Source organism: Rhamphochromis longiceps, linkage group LG23 (genome assembly GCF_057381845.1).
Source record: "Rhamphochromis longiceps isolate RC_006_pf linkage group LG23, R_longiceps_female_GT1.1, whole genome shotgun sequence".
Lineage (NCBI taxonomy): Eukaryota > Metazoa > Chordata > Actinopteri > Cichliformes > Cichlidae > Rhamphochromis > Rhamphochromis longiceps.
Window position 1 is genome coordinate 4,310,018 of NC_140578.1, and position 23,070 is coordinate 4,333,087.

The 23,070-nt window shown below is 40.9% G+C and overlaps 1 protein-coding gene across 1 annotated transcript in view; it reads right to left on the reverse strand.

The window, feature by feature from the left end:
• The window catches only part of agbl4 (AGBL carboxypeptidase 4), a 357,025-nt gene that overhangs the window by 106,501 nt on the left and 227,454 nt on the right, over positions 1-23,070 (reverse strand). The window contains exon 6 of the mRNA XM_085398442.1: positions 591-630. Within this exon, the coding sequence (XP_085254568.1) occupies positions 591-630 (40 nt within the window). The remainder of the gene's footprint in view (positions 1-590; positions 631-23,070) is intronic.

Consider the following 23,070-nt stretch of genomic DNA (forward strand, 5'->3'; position numbering starts at 1 on the left):
ATGCAGCATTTTAGATAGAGAGAGAGAGAGAATATACTTTTTGAACAATAAAACATGTTAAACGATTCTGCTAGACATTCAAAATGACAAAACACACACACACACACACAAACATGCTTCTATATACTCTGAAAATCTGTTTAGGGAACATGCTTGCACTTGTGACTGCTCTCACTACAGCTGAAATCATGACTTCCATTTAATCCCAAGGTGGAAAGCTTTAGTTACTGGACATTTAAATCATCACACCATGAGACAGGATCCCTTAACACACGCTCAAATAACTGACAAGCAGCCATCAAATCAGCAGTGGTTCTGCAACACAGTTTTTGACAACACAAACAGTTTTATCGCTGCGTTTCAACTGCCCAGCTGTTCAAGCAGTAACCATTTAAGCAGTTATAGTGGGGTATGAGCGAAATATTTTTGCTTTATTATGTTTTTTGGAAAAGTCAATATCAAACCAGATTATGAAACAGATAAAATACTGAGTGTGCATCAGAGAATGCTTTTAGTGTTGTGTTTTTTGTCCTGCGGTGGTTGGATTGTGGGTGACAATGAAATCCAAGCACAGAAATTCAGGCACCTACCAGAGTTGGTGATGGTTAACAGGTCTAGACGCCTTTGTTGCTGGAAGAAAAGGAGAGAATAAAAGAAGTCAAATGTCATGAAATAATCAATCACAGTTCTCATTTATAAACCCTGCAGAGATGCTCAAATTTGCCAAATTAGTTTGCTGAGTTTAACAGCTTTCACAGTTGATGGTAAAATAAGATTATTTACTAAAGTTATTATTTGTCTTTTTTTGACGCTCTGTGGGTAATTCTGTATCGACGTTTGTTAACATGTGTGGCTGTGTTTGTAGTTGTATTTTAAGAGTACTGTGATGTCTCAAAAATGGTTTGAGACACTACTCAAACCATTGTTGAGTTTGCAGTCTATTTGCAATCTACAAGTTTGCAAAACCAATCTTGTCTTTTTTTCAAACTTGTTTCCCAAAGCAGCGTGTGCATGTGTGTGAGTGGGTGCACGTGGAAGTGTGATCTCCTCGGTTTCAATGGAGTGCGTTTGAAAGAGTGCGCAATTTTACACTTGACGACTTCGGCAGCTGAGAAGGAGTATTAGGGGGGTGCTAGCTGGCTACCCCTCTCTTTAACCTGCTGGCCTCCCACACACACACACACACACACACACACACACACACACACACACACACACACAAAATCACAGACATGTACACTTGACTGTCAAGCACTGCAGTAATCAACACCTCAGCCCTCCTCATCCACTAGTCCCCACGGGAAAGATCTTCACATTTTAGGAAAGTATGCACACACACACACACACACACACACACACACACACACACACACACACACACACACACACACACACACACACACACACACACACACACACACACACACACAACGCATTCGTGTGTATGCATAAACGTGCATGAGAGAGTGAGAGAGACGGTATGGCTAGGTCACAGTTAACGCAAGCTTTTGGGTTTAGACATCATTAATATTCAAGCACCACACTAACCAGTTGCTGAGAGGGATAAGCAAAGAGACTCTCAACATACTTGGAGTCCTTCTCTCTTCAAATACAGCACTGCCTGGAGTGGAACTCTCTGATAGGCCTACTAAACACTTATTTTAGTATTTAGCAGATGTTCTTACTCAGAGTGACTTATAATATACAATACAAGTGGAAAGAGGTCCACTGAGTGCATTTCATCTGCCACTGTATTGACAATCAAGAATGCAGTGAGTCACACTACTCAGTTTTTTAATTCTATAAAATTTACCCAAAATGTTCGATACAAGTGGTGGGATGAAGATAACGATGAGAATGTGCTTTGAGAAATTTTATGTAGACAAAATGTGGGTATCAGTGGTTTGTAATAAGGTTGTGCTAAAAAAAAATATTAAAGGAAAAAAAAAACAGGGAAGACGGAGGATGGAGATGGTGACATGACTAAAATTTCTGCAACTGTGTAGAGTGAAGTTGCAATCTCATTTCCTCATGATTGCGTTGAAGACGGGGACCAGATCTGTGACCACTCGCAGCCAGTTTCATTTTCAAAGCAACTTTGATGCATTGAGATGACAATAAAACAGCAATAAGACCGAGTCAGTCTGCAACTGAATGGGGTCAAACAGCAATTTCATACAATCGGTTTGTGATAACGCTGCAATTAACTGATAAATAAGTGAAAATCGCAAATCTAGTGCCGTCTACATAGGCAGAAATTGACATTCATATTAACCAATTACATTCAGAACCTCCATAAGTATTGATGTAGTTACTGCAGGACGGTTATTTAACTGCAACATAAAACAGGTGCTTAACAATCTTGCTTTTAAATCGGAGTATAACCACAGTGCAGACAGTTGGCAACCAGTTGCGCCGAGTCCCTCATTACAAAAAGACACGCTGCAGATGAGTTATGCTCACTGGCACAGACCTACTCAGAGCCAACATGTCGACACTCTGCATTTATAAATCAGACAGTAATTAATTGCAAACTTTCACAAATCAGCCTGAGCGTAACTGCAGTCCAGATCAGACTGTGATTGTTTGGAGACAGTTTGCCCGTGCAACTGCCTTGTAATCAAAAGATGACAAAAGCAGTAGATGGAAATCAGCTGGTCTCTGCAACTTGCAGATACACAGATATTTCCTAGTTGCAAGGAGGTTACAGTCCTATATTTACTTTAGTGAGACTGAACCATCGCGAGAAAGCTGAGAAGTATTTTCTTAGTGGTCTGACAAAAAAAGATGCTGAAATGTGATAATATGAGAGGGTGGAGGCATGCAGGTTGTTTTACAGGTAGATTTATTTACTTATGAAGCCTTGAGTAAAATGTCACTCATGCCACACTCACATTCCCATACAGAACATGGAGCAGTGTAAATATTCATGTTACATGTGAATGCACATGTGGCTGTAGTGCTGTGTGAAAGAGGTACAGTTGTTGTGATGGGAGACCACGTATGCGGTAGAGGTCACTGTGACATCATGAGTCATAGACAAGCTGAGATCACAAACACACGCACACACGCACACACACGCACACACGCGCACACACACACACACACACACACACACAGAGCCCCTACCGTCTACAGACATCCACATGCACAGGGCTGTTGCTACCACCTTAAGAGATCACAGAGAAACACTGACACCTCTTATTCTTAAAATTGCTGCTGGACAGCAACAGACCACATTATTTTTATTTCTTTTTTTCTCTTTTTAAAAAATTATATATTTTTCTTTCTTATTTTGTCTGCTTGGACGTATATTGTTAGATTTACACGGTCCAGATCAAGCTCTGCATTATGACGTCCATGGACACGTGTGAAATAGACACGCAAATGTGAAACAGACACGCATGTAGAAGTTGAATTACCAGGAAGTAAAAAAACAAATGCAGAAATGTCTCGTCTTAAGTTTCTTAAAACGGAAGTTTATGCATTAGCAGAGAGGTTGATTCAATTATCACTGGGATTGTGTAGCACCCTCTACTGGCCCTAGAAATCCCTGCAAGTGAAACTGTGGTGGAGTGACTGCTGAAGTGGCATTTAAAAAATGTTTCAGATTTTATTAAGATTATTGTACAGCTGTAGAAAATCAGACATATGTGCGCACAACATGCAGAGTGCCGAGGCACTTTAAACCCTGATAACATTTTAAAATCTATTCTCATACTCAGCCCATCCATTCTTATACTCTCCTACGAACACACACACACACACACACACACACACACACACACACACACACACACACACACACACACACACACACACACACACACACACTCTTACTCAATCTGTAACCACCAAATTCAAAGTGTAAGCGCCGTTCAGCCTGCCAGTACGTATATACAGATACTGAATCTGTGGTAGAGAATTACAACACACTACCACTGCTTTATCTTCCTGCTGCTTTTGTTAGTCCTCAACATGAATAACGTGCTTAGGAGACACACACACACACACACACACACAAACATACGCACAGTGAAAAGGGAGCAAGACAGACAGAATCACATTAGCAAAAGCATTTCAAGGCAGAAAATAGGATTGAATTAATCTTCATCAAACATAGCCAAGAGCTGGGGGATCACACCCTGGCTGAAGCCATCCCAGCCTCACTGCCCCCTCACTGCCATAATGTCTGATGAATCAAATACATTAAATATTTGTTTCTGACTAAGTGATTGATTTCATCCTTAAAAAAAAATCTTTTGATATTTGACTGCAATGAAATTATACCTTTTATGGCTGACAGCTTAACAGATACTAATTACACCGACCTGATGACTGATGGAGTGCACGTTTGAATAAAAATCCAAGAAGGAGAAATTATTATTTGGAAAGAAACCCGTCAGCCTCAAATCCACACATTGTTTACCGCAGGTGAATCCAGACTGAATGCCAGTTTAAGTGTTATTAGGTCAGAAAACAAGAAAACAGTTGGGAGCCAGAGGTGACGGCCACTCCAGCTGTCATCATGTCCAGCCAGCCATTGTGGACTCTGGGGCTCTGTGGCCAGCAGCACAGTAAACAACACAGAGACAGACCAAGAGACCAGAGTCACACATTGACTTAAAACTGTGTTATAGGAGACCATAATTAACTTTTTATTTTTATAGGCAACTTTAGCAGTAAGCCTGGGTCAGTGCTTCTGTTCTTCAATATTTGATCTTTACGCCCATAAGTGGAAAGAAGCAATTTTGCAAAGACTTCAAACAAAATGTAAAATTGATATTCTGACTAAAAGATGAACCGCTGCGTTTCTATATAAATGCCTTTATTAGATTCTCTTTTTATTAGTTTCGATTAGTCTCTCTTGAATATTACACACATATATATAGATATATATATATATATATATATATATACATATATATATATATATATATATATACACATATGTGTGTGTGTAATAAACAGGCTTATAATATTACTCCAACAATGTACCCCCTCCTCCCAATAAAAAAACCGAATCTACAATATTCTGATCAGTATAAATAAGTTCATTAAGAGAACCAATCAGCAGGCCAGATAGCAGACGGTGTCACCATCCTAATCTGGGTGGGAAAAGGAGGAGGAGGAAGGAGTCAAATCGAGTGACAGCAGTGGAAAAGCCATTAATGTACTAAACCCCTGCTTTATGAGTAAATTAAATATTCATTCACAATCTACCCAAAACCCATTTGCCAACATTTCCTCCAGAATTTACTTTTCATATTTGCTGATTGTTATCACACAGAAAAGAAAGGCTGAGAGAGTCAACGGACAGAGGAGGCAGAGGCCCCGCCTGGCAGGGGTGGGAGGGATGAGTAGCTAAAATCCCAGCCATCAATTTGTAGCTCATTTCAAATTAATTTAAAGTCAATATGGCTAAATTACACTGCTAAAGCCACCACCCAACTACTTTCACAGTTTTCAATTTTTAAAAATGAATTTGATGCCGTTGAAGGACACTAAAGTGTACCTCTGTGAACTGGGAAATATTACAGCATGTTGTATAGGGATGTTTTTTGGTAATTTATAATAGCATTATTAGCAATTATATAATAGCAATTATAATAGCATTATTATTATAATTATAATTATAATTATTATAATTTTTTTTTTTTTTTTATTAACAGTAGTAGCAAAAGTTCATAGGACTGGAGTGGACTGGTTCTTATATAGCGTTTTTCTACTCGAGCACTCAAAGCATTTTATACCTCATTTTATACCTTGCCTCATTCATCCATTAACAATTAGTCATTCAAGCACTTTTTTCTACATCTGCTTTCTATCTAACATTCACACTCTGATGAACACATTGGAGAACAACTTGAGATTCAGTATCTTGCTCAAGGCATGGGCACTTTGTCAGGGAGACTAGAGCAGCCGAGGATCAAACCACCAGTCTTTCGATTAGTAGATAGCCTGCGCTACGGCCACCAAGTGTATATCCCATTCACTAGCTGGGCCCACGTCCTCATTTTAGGTTTGGCTGCGTTTTTCAGTAGATAAAGGTGAATGGCTTAAACGTGAATTGAACTGCAGATTGGGGAAGGTCTCAGAGGCAGATCCCCCTGTACTAATGAGAAGTGCAGGAATTTTAAAAAAGGAGGGAGGGTGGGGCACGAAAATGAGAACGACCAGCTTGTAGAACTGGGAGATCACATTTGGATAAGAACCGGACAGGGCGTGTTTGGAAGCGTGATCTCGCTCCTGAAATTCAGATAACTTATCTCCAGTTGTGTGTATAGTGGCATATACAGGTAGGTTTGTATATATGTGGACAATCAAACAATATCTGGACAATTTCCCTTTCCTGAGAAACTCTTGGGTTGTTTTTGCAGCATGCTTTGGGTCACTTTCCATTTAAAATGTGAAACTGTCTTATCTCCAATATTTGTCTGTACATGAGCAGAGAGTATAGCTGTTCACAATTTATCCTGCTACTTCTATCAGAAGTCCCGGCATCAGTAAACACTCGCGTCATGGTCTTACTGGCGGCCATACAAATCCATGCAATGACATTACCTCCACTGTGTTCGACAGATGATGTAGCATGCTGCAGATCATGAACTCTCTATGCTTTACTCTTCTCATCATTCCAGTACAAGTTCATCTCAGTTTTCATCATGTTTTCACAGTGGTGCTGGCTCTTTTTGATGTTTTCTAACAAAGTGACCTTCCTGTTCTTGAATGTAATCATCACAAAGTAGTCTCTTGACTGTAGACCTTGACAATGATATACACTACCTCCTTGAGTGTTTTTGACTGGGTTATGTGTTGTGAAATTATTTTTCTCAACCATGGAAACCAGTCTGGGGTGGTGTGGTGGTGCAGTGGTTAGCATTGTTCCCTAACATCAAGAAGGTTCTGGGTTTGAATCTCTGGAATTTGCATGTTCTCCCTAGGTATGTGTGGGTTCTCTCCGGGCACTCTGACTTCCTCCCACAGAACAAAGACATGCACGTTAGATTAATTGGGAATTCTAAATTCCCTGTTGGTGTGAATGCGGGTCCCTTTGATGGACTAATGACCTGTCCAGGGTTTACCCCAATTCGCGCCCTGTGAAAGGGAACTGCACTTCAACAACTGGATAAGTGGATAAAAATAAAAAAGGGGACAGACACCTTCTGCAGTTCAGGTAAATAAAAGGAGTAGTTACTTTTTGAGGAAAGTACACACAAAGTAACCACTGCATTTATGTCATGTCATTCATGGAGAGAAGCAAACAGTCATGATTGCTCTGATATTCATCATGTCATCATCAAATGTGAATGATATTTGTTTGCTTGCAATTTCTTTTGTAATGTCTATTAATGATCTCAGCTTTTGCACAGTGCAAATAGTCATAACTTCCAAGAAGTGATCTAAACATAGCCTCACTTGGAGGTATAAGAAAAGATCATCTTGATGGAGCGATCAGACAAATTTAAATCAGGATGGTTTTTGATTCCTGGAACTTTCTGATCGTATACATTGCATATAATTTGATATGAGTATGCTAAGTTACAGGCATTTTGTCTAAGTGTTGGCAGCTTGTTATGCATCAGTTGTTACTATGCATAAAATTGTGCATATTTGTACCAATCCTGGTTTTACCCCCAGCTCTGTCGCTCTGTCGATGGTGTCAGATTGCAGGAAACAGACATCTGCATCCAGTCTCACTGCTGTCCCCCGAGTCCCAGAAATGCACACACACTCGCACGTACACAAACACGCTCACAAACAGCTTCCTATCATATATCCAGGGTCACTGTGAAGGTCGATGGTTGATGGGATTTTGAGTAAGAGCATCTTTGTTTCAGCAGCCTGACTAATCTTCCATTGTTTTCTGGTCCTCTCATCCTGTCTTCGCTCTGTCTACCTCATCTGGTAAAACTGTCCAATCACCTTGTGTGAGTCACTATTTTGACTTCTGTGGACGCTTATAGAGTTAAGCCCCACCACCGCCACACAAACACGAGGACTGAAATGATCTGTAGCACTCTAGAGGCAAAAAAGGAACCTGCTGCATTTGCCTGTGTCTGTGTGTCGAGCTGCATCTTACTCATAGTCCCTTGGTAACAAAGAGGGGAGATGAGGTAAGAATGAGCTAATGGGATGAGCTTTTTAGGTTATGTTTGGGTGTGGCTGTCTGTCCCCCTAAATTCAAGTACATCATAACGTCAGAGGAATACAGGTTTTCAGGACATGAGGTTTCGTAAGCTGCAAACTTAGTGGGTAAAATTTACAAATGAACACGAGACTTTAAAAAATAAAACATAAAGATTATAATCTCAGGCATCAGATAAATATATCAAAGGATCCCCCCCCCCCCCCCCCCCCCAAGATGTTGTTTCTCTACTGGTTTCTTATCATTCAAAATGGGATCATGCCTCCATGTCTATGGCAGTTTCAATTAATACATGTCGTGGTCCTTCGAAAAGGTAAAAAAAAAAAAAAGCATGGGAGCGTAGGGGATGGAAAGCAGGCCTTTGTTGCGTGACCAGGAGCCCTCAGTTAAAAATACAACAAACCAAATAAAAGATTTATTCCTTCTGAGAGCAGCTTCCTCCTGAGCGGAAGAAAGGACAGCCGTTGCCACCTGCATATGGCACACAGCTCTCTGCTGCCATTACAGCGGTGCCTCTAACACTATGGACTGTAGTATGCTATCTGATAACATGCACAACAGCTGGCGCGTACAAATAATACATGCAGATGCATACAAGCATTCAGTCAAACACATGCACGATGTAAAGAATGTTCATATGTTGTACAGGTTATAGAGGCATGCACACCACTGCCTTTTCTCATAGCAGTTAAAAAACATGATTCAATTCCATCTTGATCATTAAATATTCATGAAGACCAATTAAAAGAGCAGCTAGGCTGGCTGTAAGGACCCTTTCCTCCATATTTCTGTCCGAGGCAGTCTGTCAGATTTCCTGTTTTTTGATCAAGGACCCCATGGGTGCAGACTATATGACCATGGTGGCCCACTTATCTTTTTTCAAATCCTCAAACTGTCAGTTTAAAGGCAATAACTTGATTCAGTTGGCCGATACTGGCTCCGCCAGCCAGATGGTAACAAAATGTTCCCTCAACACCATACTTTGAGTGGCCTTGGATGTGACATCACTTATGTGGGTGTGTTATCCAAGTTTGACTGGCAGTGTGCAAGTTTGACAAGGGCACTGCTGGCTGTGACAGCCAACGGCAAAACTAATCTGCTCCCTTTTATTTAAAGAAGCTTTGGACAAGATGTACAAGTGTGTTAAAAAAAAAAAAGTTGGGACGCTATTTAAAATATCAAGAAAAAAACATGCAGTGCTACATGTTGATGCGTCTTTTGAAAACACAGGCTAACCATTTTAGAACTGAAGCTATGAATGTAAGACATTCAGTAGCAATAGTAAGATGTCTGAGGTGGATGTCGGCCAATGAGCTACATTTGTTCTTCAACAGACTGACTGAGCTTGCTTGCACAGATTCCAAACATCACCTGCTTAGATCTCTGCTCTCTGCACTGCAAACATTCAGGCAAGAAGACAAGTGTGTGCTGTTTGTGGTAGTCCCAAACAAAGGAAATACAAAAAAAGAAGAGCTGGAACACCAGGAATGGCTATCTCAAAAAATGACTCCAATAAGAGAGTACAGGAATGATATCTGTAGCTCAAGAGCTCCTCAGGGAACTGTCTTTGTCTTCTTTTATCTGCTGCATATCACAGCACTGTGAAACTTTCACAGTGCCTCTCAGAGGACTCCAGATTTCCCAGTTCAAAACTGCCCTGTATTCAGCATTATGCTGATCAAGTGAGAGCTCCTACTTTAATCCTAGTCTTTGCAACTAAAAATACAGTTACATGGGGGATTGGTTTGAACTATGGCGTCAAGTGGTCCAAAGTTTAGAGGCACTGCCACCTGATGAAGACCAGATAAGCTGCCTTGGAGACTCCTTACTAGGGAAACGGTAGTAACCAGACTGAAAAGCAGCGCACATTTCGGTGCTTTTTTTTCTTGATACCAGGTACGTACGTTCTTTTAGAGCAGAGCTACAGATTAAAAATGCCCAAGGCAAAGCGGTCAAAAGTCTTGCTGTACTTCACAGCAAAAGATGCAAACTCAGCAACCTGCAACAAGTGCTTTAAGCTGATAATGCGCAAAGGAGGTAACACCTCGAATCTCAAAACACCTGCCGATGCATAGCGTTTTTTTAAAAGCTGAGAAATGCACCGTATTTGATAGCTTGCTGCAAGACCCCACACCAAGCACATCTACTGCGGGAGTGGTGCCTGTTATCGGACCCGGGGTTAGCAACATACCCCAAGAACCCGAAGAGGAGAGTCCTGGCCCCTAGCCCTGCCAGTGTGACGGATGATGATGGCAGCAGCAGCCGTTCTTCTCTGGGTGAGTATCTTAATGTTGTTCGTGTGTAATTTACATTGAGTAGGCTAACCACGTTATTAAATTAATGCATGTAAGGTGCACTAGCAAACATCGTCGTAGTTACATGTGGCTGTCTTCTTGTTTGATAGAGTGATACCATATATGCCCTATAGCTGCAGAAAAGGCTAACATTGTTATCTTTTTACAAAAAAAAAAAACTGCTAAACATGAGCGGTTTTAGGACAAAGTTTGTGTTTTCCATTGTTTAAGCACCGGTTCCAACCAAAGGAGGTATGTTGTATCAACAGAAAAGGCTAACTTGGTTATCATTTTGCAGAAAAAAAGAGACTGCTAAAAATAAAAACATAAGAGGTTTTTGGACAAAGTTTGTGTTCTCCATTGTTTAAGCACCGGTTCGAGCACCGTTTAAGCACCGGCACCGTTTCAAAAGTACCGGTTTGGCACCGGTATCGGATAAAACCTAAATGATACCCATCCCTACTCCTTACGCAGTCAAACTGTGAGTCCTTTACAGCAGGGGTGCTCAATACGTCGATCGCGATCGACCAGTCGATCGCAAAGGTAGTATTGGTAGATCGCATGGCATTAAAAAAAATAGATGCCAGCCTATCATCCATCCCGTCACTTGATTGATACAGGGAAGCCAGTCAGATGACAGCAGATTTTTTCTGACGCTTAGGTCGCTGCGCATGCGCAAACAGCGGCGCGAAGTGTAGTAAAACTGACAAGCTAGTCAGCGAGTTAACTCCAATTTTTAGCTCTCGGTTTTTTCTCTTAAACCTGGCCGTCAGCAGCTACTGTCCGGACTATGCATCCCTGGCTGATTCAATTCAGTGCAAGTCATCAGAGTAAACTCAGGTAATGACAAAAAATTTACATAGTTAATTGTGTTGTGAAATATTGGATATTGCGGTTATGCATGTATATACATTGTAGATATAAAGAATCCTCAATATATTTATAAATAAGTATATGTTTTGGATTTTTGTAGTGGGTAGATCATTTTGACTTGGTCATTTTATAAGTAGCTCACATGCGGAAAAAGTGTGAGCACCCCTGCTTTACAGTGTCTCCACAAAACTTGCTCCCAGTCCCTCTCACCTGTTCAACTCCAGAAAAGGAGTCTGGTCATACCTGCCACGGTGTTTGGTTGCCCAGGTAATGACATGTGAAAAATCAGATCAACTTTTCTGTTCAAGACTTAGTTTCTGTCATGTTGTGATCCAAAACTGAGTTTATCTTTTCTCCATGGATCATGCATTCACAGGGCAGCCGTATACAGTGTGTCTGTGTGTCTGTGTTACGCATGTCCTTGATATGAGTGCACATGCCTGCACAAATGGGTAACTTAAGAGCCCCTGCTGAGCCAAGAGTTTCCACTTTGACCCGGCATAGAATCGATGACAGACTCTTGACACTGGGGACGAATCAATGACTTGAGGACACTGATAGCATACACGATAGCATACACACAACTACCCTCATAAAGACACACCCACTCAGATGGACTCTGTCCTATCATCATTTCCCCATTGGGCTGTGATTGACCCCTGCCTGATGGAGTGCAGGTGTAGTGACCTGGTATTTACTAGAGAACGCTGAATCAATGCCCCGTCGGTCGCAGGCACTCGCTCAGGACAACGCTACATCACTACTGAGCACAGATAAATGCCTTGCTGTCCTACCATTAGTAAGGAAGAACATTAATCATTTAAATCATAAATCATTGTTGACATATCTAGTTTAGAACTAAATTAGTTTTATTAACGGTATGTATAAATACATAAAAATAATCTTGGACCAGCTTCTCCAAGACTTAATCTACTATACACTAAATGTATGAAGACTATTTCCCATTAAATGATGCCTCTTTGGTCATGTCAGTGGAACAAATGGCTGAAATGAATACTGGTCTATCTAGCTCACTAGCTCAACACACAGTAAAAAAATGCCACTGTATCCCTCATTAACAAGTCCTAGAGAGCAGGTTTTCATTTATATGACAGCATGCTATGTCTTCTACTGTGTGGTAAAAAGTTTTATCTTTGGGAAGCACTCCAATGCCAGTGGTATATTGGAAAATCCACCTTGGTTTTATAGTCATTTTATGTGAGCAGTCATCAATCAACTGTGAGAGATTGAAAAACGGGACTGAGATTATTCCACACGGGGTCTCAATCCTTCAAAGGTGTTAAGTTTTTGCGACTGAAACTTATAGTTGTGCTTCTTCTTCTTCTTCTTCTTCTTCTTCTTCTTCTCAGAACACTGAACTTGAATATCGATTGCCGTTCTCCCTGTCTTCAGGCCTGCCCTACTGGAGTATCAATAGACAAGTTGAAAGGTTGAAAAGTTCACCCATCTGTTCTCAGGGGCCTAATTGGAGCTGAAGGTCAGGAGAAGTGTACTTTTCTATTGGTTTATTGCCTTTATGGATCCAACAACAGTGGTGAACGTGCCCGTGCACGTGTGTTGTGCTACTCTCTTGTTTCTTGCTGCCATTTTCCATTTCAAAACCTGTTATTTTTATTTTTCATGATATCCTACACAACAAATTCAAATGTCTGTTATCTTCAAGTAACCAGACAGTGGGAGACATATTAGAAAAGAAATGAAACAAAATGTTGTGTGACTAAAGCGTTTTCTCCGGCACAACTTTCCCATTTAGTTGAGTTCAATCAGGTATCGGAGTGGAGTGCTGAATAGTTCTTTAAAGCTGGAGCAGGCTGGGCCGCTGTGTTACTGGTAATTAAGCGGGACAATAATTAGCTGCTAGCAGTGTAGAGAGAAGCAGGTGGGGGGAGAGTTTGGGGGAGAGGCATTGAAACACGATTTCAAGCAAACAAAAACAACACACACACATGAAATCAAACTACGAGACTTAAGAGATGTGTGTATCTTTTCCCCATGTCAAAACAGCCAACGCACTCTCCAGATGTTGATGTGTGGAGCAGATGGATGCACTGTTTGGTGTCTGGTAACTTCTAATCACAGTCTGGAATGAGAGGGGGGCTAGAAAAGATGACGGGGTGGTGTTCAAAGGACACTTGTTTGATGAGCAGCAGTGGGTGTATCAGGAAAGGGACGAGAGAAAGTTATGCTGTACAGTAGTCTCCTTCCTGCTCTCTGTCTCACTCTGTCAAGAAAGCTTCAACTTCCTGCTAGTGTCATGTGACTTGGAACCTAAAAATCAATTTAACGCAAACAAAGCTGTGTTGGCCGTCGCAGGTACCTGGCTTACAGCCAGTTCTAATAGCTGTGTGAGTTTATGTGCATGTGTGTGTGTGTGTGCGAACTGGGCCGGTCTGGGGTACTCCTGTGTAACCTGCCTGTGCAGGAATGCAGCACGGCAGGGGTAATAACAGAATGAGAGCTAATATGTGTTGTTGCCTTTCTGTTGACTGCTGGGAATTTTGTTTTGGTACGAAGGTAGGAATGAAGACACGTGAACCAGAACATATTTTTTTCATATGTAAAACGTGCTGCAAAACAAACTCAGGTAGACTGTGTTATTTAAAGTTTGCATGACAATACTCTGCAGGTTAGTGCAGGATAAACAGGTTAGTTTGCTGTACTGTGATGGATTTAAAGTAAAGAACAGTGCGTGACTGGTGCACAGTGGCTGTGGTGCTTATGGTGCGAGTTAAGTTAGATCAAGTGAAGCAGAGATGCATTTGAAGTTAAGCTGATTATGTTTGACTGAACTGCAACTTCATACAGTCTAATAAAAAGACAGCATAAATGGTATACCGTCATTGTAGGATGGAAATCAGGCAGGACATGCAGGAAACATCTGCTTACATCTTGTTGAATTCAGTTGTGTACATCCACAAAGAGGAGCAGGTCAGCTGATCACAGCCTGTGTATTAAGAAAATCTACTGGAGCTTACATTAGAAATTATTGTCAGTTGTGATTCATTTCTCCACACTGAGCCATTACAGCTGATTTTAGGGTTCCCAAACCTGCTGAGTTCCACTTTAACATATTCCCTGCTCATTTTCCTGTTTAGAGACAAAGTCATTCTCTACAATGTAGAGAAATGGAGATTTTTTTAAATGTTCCTTCTTTTTCTCTGCTCATGTTCAACATGACTGATTCAAACTGAGCACATTTGTTAGAATTAAAATTTAGACTGAACTCCTGAGGTTCAGTTAGCTTTGCAAAAAAAATGCTTGTAGAAACGTCCTCCAAAGAGCTACTTTTTATTTTCTAACTTTGAGTAGATTTTAGAGCCTGTTCTTTTTCACTTTCACTTGAGGATTTTGTAGCAGTAGTATCTGTACTTCTACTTAAAAGTAAAGTCTTGATACTTTGGCTATTTATTGAGTGTGTATGGAAATTACATAACCAATTACATGACACATCACTGACTGAGCCTGACATCCAGAGATATTTTTTCAGCTAAACTAATCTTTCTCTAGCCTCATCCATAATTGCATTATATTAACATGTTTATAACATCATCTGCAAAAACACTACTCTTAGTTTTGGTTATTTTAAAGCCTCACATGTGTGTATTTGTCTACACCTACAGAATCTGTGTTGCTAATGAGCAGCACTGCTTCACTGTAAAGCTGCACCTGCCTCCACCAGCTCTGGCCCCAGCCCCTGCAAAGCTTCTTTTTTAACCTGGCCTATCTTTTCTCTCTTGCATTTCTAGACCTTTTACTGCCCCAGGAACCCCAGTCAAGGTCTCCCCTCCTCTCAGGAGCCTCTTTCCCGCCCCCTGAGATAAAACAAACAAGAAAACAGTCGTTTGACGCATCTGTAATCACCTTAGTTATATCCGCTGGAACTGAGGGCTTTTAATTTGCCGTGCTTTTAATTTGTTTTCACAGCAGTTTCGAGCAAATTGAATTTGTTAATTAAAGCAGCAAAATGAAATGCTGAGCATTATTGACGAGATGCTAATTGGGTTAGTGTGGAAATTGGAAGTGGGGGTGAAGTGGGGTGGGTGGAGGCTAACGAGAGGGCTGAGGGAGGAGAGCGGGGCATTTTGGGGTATCAATAGTCAGGACAAATCACATTACAGAACAGCGCAGAAAGGCTACATGCCAAGTGGCCCTGTGGCGGCTCCATTATGATCTGTGTGTAGGTGTGTGTGCACGCACAATAAAGCTCAGTTTTTGGGAGGGCAGACGGTTGTAGTTCCTCCTGATTTCTTTCAAACACGAGTAAATACAACCCTTTGTTTAGGCAGGTGTGTTCACACAACCTGTCAAACAGCAGTGTATGATATTTTTTACTCCACAGCCTACCAGGAGCACTCACTGCTTTTCTTACTGTTGGCCAAATCTACATAACAGTTCCATAGTAACAATCAAAATTATGTGAGAATAACCAATACCATTATCAGCTTTGCGCTTCTCCATCTGCAACTTTATACAACAAAAGTACAAAAGTGGCAAAATTCAGTCACAATCCTCTAACGTGTGTCTCAACCTCAGAAATAAGCTGGAGTATGTGTGCAGCGGCTAGCTTCGATATTTGTAAATCAAATTTGCTGCTTTTCCTCTTAAAAGCAGCACAATGCCAAACCTGATGCATGCGTTGTGCTGAAAGGAAGGCCCATTCTGGCTTATCCTCATAGCAGTGTGATGGATTTGTGTAGGGGATGCAGGATTCGGACGAGCAAATACATTACAGCACTGCACATTTTAAACAAATATATAGGAATCTGAATAAGCTTTACATTTCAGAAGATATCACAAATCCTGCTTCAGACCTTTACCAACACAACTATATGAGAGACCTGTTATTATCTGCACTTTGGGATTTAACAATTCTGAAAGCAAAAACGAAATGACATTGCAAACATCCACAACACTGAACGGCAATGATTGCACTGCAGTTGGAATAGAATGGGTATTTTTATTTTTAATTCATGATCCATGACTTGTGGTAAAAGGATTTTTTCAACATAGTTGTTGTTGTTCATCACCTCTCAAGAAAATAAAACTAAGGTATGATTTAAATTTTTTTTAAAATCTTAAAAATCTTTTTTAATGGGTACACCTAAGTGCAAACTGCATTTAATTAGACACATTAAGACGTTGTGAGAGAAGTTATGGCTGTGAAAGCTGTTCATATCATTGCACAAAACCCAGTCTTTTGTTGCAGCTCTGCATATTTATTTCTATTTGTCATGACTGCTGAGGGTCTGAGTAAATCAAGGGGATTTATATGCTCATTAGTCAAACACACCCTCCACCCATTTTTTTCCCATTTACACTCAGTGAACTCAGTCTGCAGGCTGGTGAGTCTTGGCACGAGCATTAATGGCGAACAATGCCAATCTCCACTCTGAAATGTGCCCGGTTCATTTTTAAATGCCAGCATTTGTCTGTCCATGTTTACTGTAAGTACAGACTGTTCTGAGGTGGTGAGCATTTTTGGTGGTTATACTGATCCACGTCTGACTCCGCGAACCCATAATGTTTCCACACCACTGAAGTTTTTTTTTTTACCTCTCTTTTCAACCAACGGCAGTCACTCTCCTCTCCAAATAACTTCTGCTTAGCTTTCCGAGCTTCCCTCGGGTCCTCTTAATCAGCGGTCCCCAACCCCCGGGTCTATTTTTGTTTTAATAAACATTATTATTCCTGTTAAGAAACTGTTTGTTTACAAAAGTTCTGCCAAAGTTAAGCCATTAACATTACTAGATGCGCTCACTACACTCCTTTAAGGTACATACATACTTATACAGCCCAAACTCACATGTGCAAGTTTTGGGTGGTTATTAAAAAGCCAGAAGTGGATGCATAATCCGATTAGTCAACTAATTGCAAAAATAATCGGTGACTAATCAACAATCAAAATAATCGTTTGTGGCAGCCCTACTCTTCACGTGAAGTCCAGGTAATGGGAGTTTAAGTAGTCCAGCTAAGGCTTGCCATAGGCTTTCATGGCAGCGGAGGTTTGTCTGATGGAGTGAAGATGGTGGTAGTAAAGACTGCCAAACCACATGTTCTCCTTTCATCCCTGGGAGTGCCTAACCAAAGCATGCACATACACATGCACATATACATGGAGGAGGGTGTCTCCTCAGCAGATAGAGTAGTGTCTTTCTTCTGCAGTTTCCATCATGTCTCAGCAGGGCCATACTGCTAACCGTTGGTGGGAAAGGACCAAAGACCTCCTGAAGTGTTGGAATGTAAACACCGACCGTCTTGAAGCTCTGGCACTCAGCAGATTGTCCAGGCTGAGGCTACTGAAGAAACATGTTACACTATCAAACAGGAGGAGGAAAAAAAGGCATGCCAAACAATACCAGAGGGCAGCCGGCATTATTCCAACAACTGGGAGCGCTGTGGCTGAGCGTGTGGTTTTTTAGCTACCACTGACACATTAAGTGCCACTGGTGTTAACAATGCTGAACCATCCCCAAAACAGATACTGCAGCTATAGAGAAAATCACCTTTGCAGAAATGAGACGAACTGCAAATCCTCCAACCCAACTGCCTAACTGCCTAGTATTAAACATTACTTCTTAACCAGCTCATTGACCCTTCAGAGCTCTGCTGAGCTGTTCAGTTCTAATACCGCTCATCTCCCTCTGGCTACACTGGCCCAGTGCACTACTAATGAGAAGAATTCACTCATTTGACTTGAAGGACAGAGTTGGGTTGGGAAGAGGACAGAATGAGAGGAGGAATGGGATGAAATAAGGACAGGAATGACAAAAAAAGTAAGATTAGAAAAGAAATAGTCTAAAAGATTGGAGAGAGTTATTTGGAATTAAGGGGGAAAGGAAAGGAAGGAAGAGGGAACAGGAGTGGGAGATGAGCAGCAAGTTGGGTGAGATACAGAGCAGTGGTTGAATTACAGAGGTGATTATAGCACTAATTACAATCTGAGCCGCTTCATTGATAAGGTCCCAGCCAACACCTGACAATTCTTACCGCTCTAGTCTGTTATGATGAAAATATTCAAAGCAGGGTGTGTGTGTGTTTGTTATGAATATAACCCACTAATGGCAATGCGACCTTTCTCTAAGTGCACTCTCCTTCATATCTAACATAGAAATAGTAGTCTACGCTACATCTTAAAAAAGGAGAGAATTTTAGTATGAATTATTGATATGCATTGATCATTTTAAAATTACATTAAAAGGGAATTTCTTTCTGATCTACACTATTTAAATATGCACATGCATTATTTATGCTACGGCCAGGGAATTATAAAACCACACAAGTTAGCTGAGTGGCTGATTTTAAACTTGAACTTTCCAGCTAGCTAACAGTTGGCTGGAAGGTTTAAGCTAACAGTTAGCTAGCTTAGCTAAAGCAGGTCTTAGTTGTTAAAAAGAGTTTAGTAGTGAAATATGAGATGACGCATTTCGTCAGAAAACATAACGAGGTCTCAGTATCAGCTTCTAACCTTTTCATCTCTTCACACTGGTGCCATCTGCACCGTCTCAGGAAGAGGAAAGGATTTAAGTCACTACGCATGCAATAAGTAACAGATTTTAGTGTCTGTCATTGGTGAATTATCAATATGAAGAATTGCATGAATGCGGCGTATTTATTGTTGAAGAAGAGTTAATGTGGAGATGAGTGCATTGTTTGGAAAATTATAGCCCAGTCCAGTAATTTGTTGCTGAATTGTTCACACATTTGCAAAGCCACAAGTGTAAGTTAAGCCTGAATTAAGTCTAGACAGAACATGCAGGCTAATCTTGTTGCATAACTAACAGGACCTCTTTTCCTCTCCTCTCTGATTGTTTTGGACTGCTTATTAGCACAGTTAAGTGCTTTTGTTGTTGAGTGTGGACGGATATTTGCCATTTCCGACTTAACCAACTAGTTTTATCCACCAAAAGCACAGCCTGTCCTAAGGTTACGGAGCTCTCCTTGACCACTCTGCCAAACAAATTAAATACCCTGTACAGCATTCCTATTTCTACCAATTCTAACACATAATAACCCATTTGGAGAGGGTGAATCTGAATGCTTTTCACAGTCCCTATTACTAAACGTCCTCGTTTTAGAGAGTGCACTCAGCAATACGAATCAACCTGAAAGGGATTGAATTGTGGGACACCACTGTATTTTATGCTGCCAGTAAATATATCTATCTTGTTCATAACAATTTGCAGGTCTGTGTTTTGTAATCATAAAACGGATACGTTTGGAAGAGATACGAGAGCCGTTCTTTTGAGAGGGCTGATTACAGCAGGCACCATCTGCGTGGAGCCCACAGCTGCCTGCCTCATCAGAATACCTAATATTCCATTGGAGGGGGCTCTAAGTACCTGGCAAAGCCAAGTAGATAGATAACAAAGAGCCTATTAAATAACGGACAAAGTGGCCTGTGAAGGTAGGGGTGGGGGATATGGGAGTGTGTGGTGGGAATTAGTCTTTTAGTTCCACACACACTCTGAGATGAGATAGCCCCGAGTTCTAATTAAAATTCTCTTTCCAATCTAAGGTGGTAATTTTGATCTGAGAAAGAGAGGAAAGTTTGATGTCTTGCAGACAGACTGCTTCTGTTCCTTCTCTTGCTGTTCCTCTCTTCCCCGTATTTCTCTTTTCCGTAGTCTTGATCAAAATCAATGTTATCTGCCCAACCTGGTAATTCTATCGTGCCCTTGGTAACCCTCAAAGTCATGTTGGAGCGATCTAATTTACAAAAAAAAAAAAAAAATCAATTCTTCAGAGTAATATTCACATTTAAAAATGTGGAGATGAGGAAGATCTGCAGACAGCTGCAAAAGTGCCAGTTTAAGCACAGTTATGGTAAGTTACAAAACAATTAGGAAAATTCAGTCACAAACTCATTTTGTTATTCTTGAGTTTGGAGATAAATTAATCAAAAGAAACTCGCGACTCGGCCGACAGTGAATTTATGGTCTGACAGGAATTTGTCAGTGCTAATGCTTCTTCAGTGTTTTAGCTGTTATATCAGTAGACAGCTGGTGTAAAGACAAATCAGTGTTCATTAATCAGTGATTATTTTCAAAAGAAATATGGCAAAATCTGACAATTAATGATTTAAATAAAAAAGCAATTATTAGCTGCAGGTAACAAAAGCAGATCACACCTGAACACAACCTACTGTAATCCTGGGTGGAGCCAACTGACATACAATTATTGCCCCACCGATCAGACACAGATCAGTGCAACAGTGAATTACCTGCACACTAGAGCTACTTGCTATTCAGTTATTTTTATAAGAATAACACTAGAATCTTGAAATAACTGTCCCAAAAATCATATTTTTTAAACTAGAGTGGCTATTTAATATTCTTACAATTAAAAAAATAAATAAATATCATTCTGCATACATGAATTTCCATTTGTATTATTATGTTACATCTTTGATAGAAGTGGGCTTCCTCTAAAGGAGTCTGGGCCCAGCCTAAGGCATGGACTAACTGCTGTTTCACACTCAAACGAGCCAATTGACCTGGTTCAGACATCTAAATGTGATGCCTCCAGGACGCCTCATACCTGACCTGTTTTGAGCTTTTCTAAGTGCAGAGAGAGCCTGGGACAGGACCAGGAGGTGATAGAGAAATTATGTTTCTTGGTTAGCCTGGGAAGGTTTCCCCCAGAAGAGCAGGTGGCAGTCATAGGGGGAAGTAAAGTCTGGGCAGCTTTGAGCCAGATGAGCAGGAAAAAGCTAATAAATGGATGAATGGGCCTGATTTGAATTTGGCCAGTTTTCCCTTAAAAACTGTGACCTCGTGGACCTCTGGACAGCTTCCCATTCTCACTGCTTGCATACATTTCATTATGGACCGTTTAGATGTCTTTGAACCTTTAGTGTGAAAGTGAACTTTGCGGTAGTGTGAAAGTGAACCAGCATTTATGTGAGGGGGTTCAAATGCAGCATATCAGTGCAGGAGCATAACCAGGAGCGGGCTTGTCTTTTTTGGCCAAAACATAACCTTTGCTCATCCTACAACTTTATCCATTCCCCTAACGTGGAACACAAGTTGGAAGATTTCTGCTTCGACTTAGTAAAGAAGTCCAAGTATTTATGATGGTACTTTCACTGGGAGATCTAAAAATAACAGGAGCACTAAGGACACTACCTATAAAAGGTGATTTAACAAATTCAAATAACATATGAGTTTTGATTTTCATGCGCTGAAACATTAGTTCATGCACTTCTTACTTCTAGGCTGGACTACTGTAATTAATTATTATCAGGATGTCCTAAAAACTCGCTGAAAAGCCTTCAGTTAATTCAAAATGCTGCAGCAAGAGTACTGACAGGGACTAGAAAGAGAGAGCAGATTTCTCCTGTTTTGGCTTCCCTTCATTGGCTTCCTGTTAAATCCAGAATTGAATTCAAAATCCTGCTCCTCACATACAAGGTCTTAAATAATCAGGCCCCATCTTATCTTAATGACCTTGTAGTACCATATCACCCTATTAGAGCACTTCGCTCTCGCACTGCAGGCCTACTTGTTGTTCCTAGAGTATTTAAAAGTAGAATGGGAGGCAGAGCCTTCAGTTTTCAGGCCCCTCTTCTGTGGAACCAGCTTCCAGTTTGGATTCAGGAGACAGACACTATCTCTACTTTTAAGATTAGGCTTAAAACTTTCCTTTTTGCTAAAGCATATAGTTAGGGCTGGACCAGGTGACCCTAGATACTCCCTTAGTTATGCTGCAATAGGTGCAGGCTGCTGGGAGATTCCCATGATGCAATAAAATTCTCTCATACCAACCGGTTGCAGCAGATGGCCCCGCCCCTCCCTGAGCCTGGTTCTGCCGGAGTTTTGTTGCTGTTAAAAGGGAGTTTTTCCTTCCCACTGTTGCCAAAGTGCTTGCTCATAGGAGGTCATGTGATTGTTGGGTTTTTCTCTGTATGTATTATTGTAGGGTCTACCTTACAATAAAAGGCGCCTTGACGTGACTGTTGTTGTGATTTGGCGCTGTATAAATAAAATTGAATTGCTCAAAGTTGTAGAAATTTTCCAGTCCACCGATTTAAAGTTAGATCACGGACAGACAGGCGCATGCTGATGCGTGATTTCAGATAGTAACTTCTTTTGTTACTTGTGTTTACTGAAGTACAATCATTTTTTTCCTCCACAATCTAATAGTCACTCTGAGCCTTTCCTCTTGCTTTTCCCCTTTCCTCTGTCCTTTTTTTCCAGCTCATTACTGAAGGAGGCAAGACAATGGATCACTGTGACAACGCCAAAGTTATCATCACCTTGCTTGATTATACTTCTTTGGCGCTTTTTTTTTCTCTCCCCTGCGCACATTACGAACACACACCTACGAAAATACAGAGAGACGTACACACACAGACACACAGAGCATTTTCTCAGATGAGCAGGCTGCCGGGGGTAGTGTTAGGGGGCTAACTGAATAGCCATCACTCTGATAGAGCGCCTTCATTGAGGCTGTAAAATTAAACAGCCAATTTCACCTGGTAATTGGATAGTGAAATATTTGTGGTCAAACTCCCCGCCATGAGACAGTAGCAGGGAAGAGAGTGAAAACAGGGCAGATCATCACATTTAACTGTCACAATGGTGAAAAATCTGCCAACCTTATATGACACCATACATAGCTAGCGTCCACTTGTGAATGAACTTGCTTTCAGAATGAGAACACGGAGAATTTGCTCACATTAAACAGCAACAGCTTAAGACACGGTTGGACGGGCGATGGTGTTGGTATTCACAG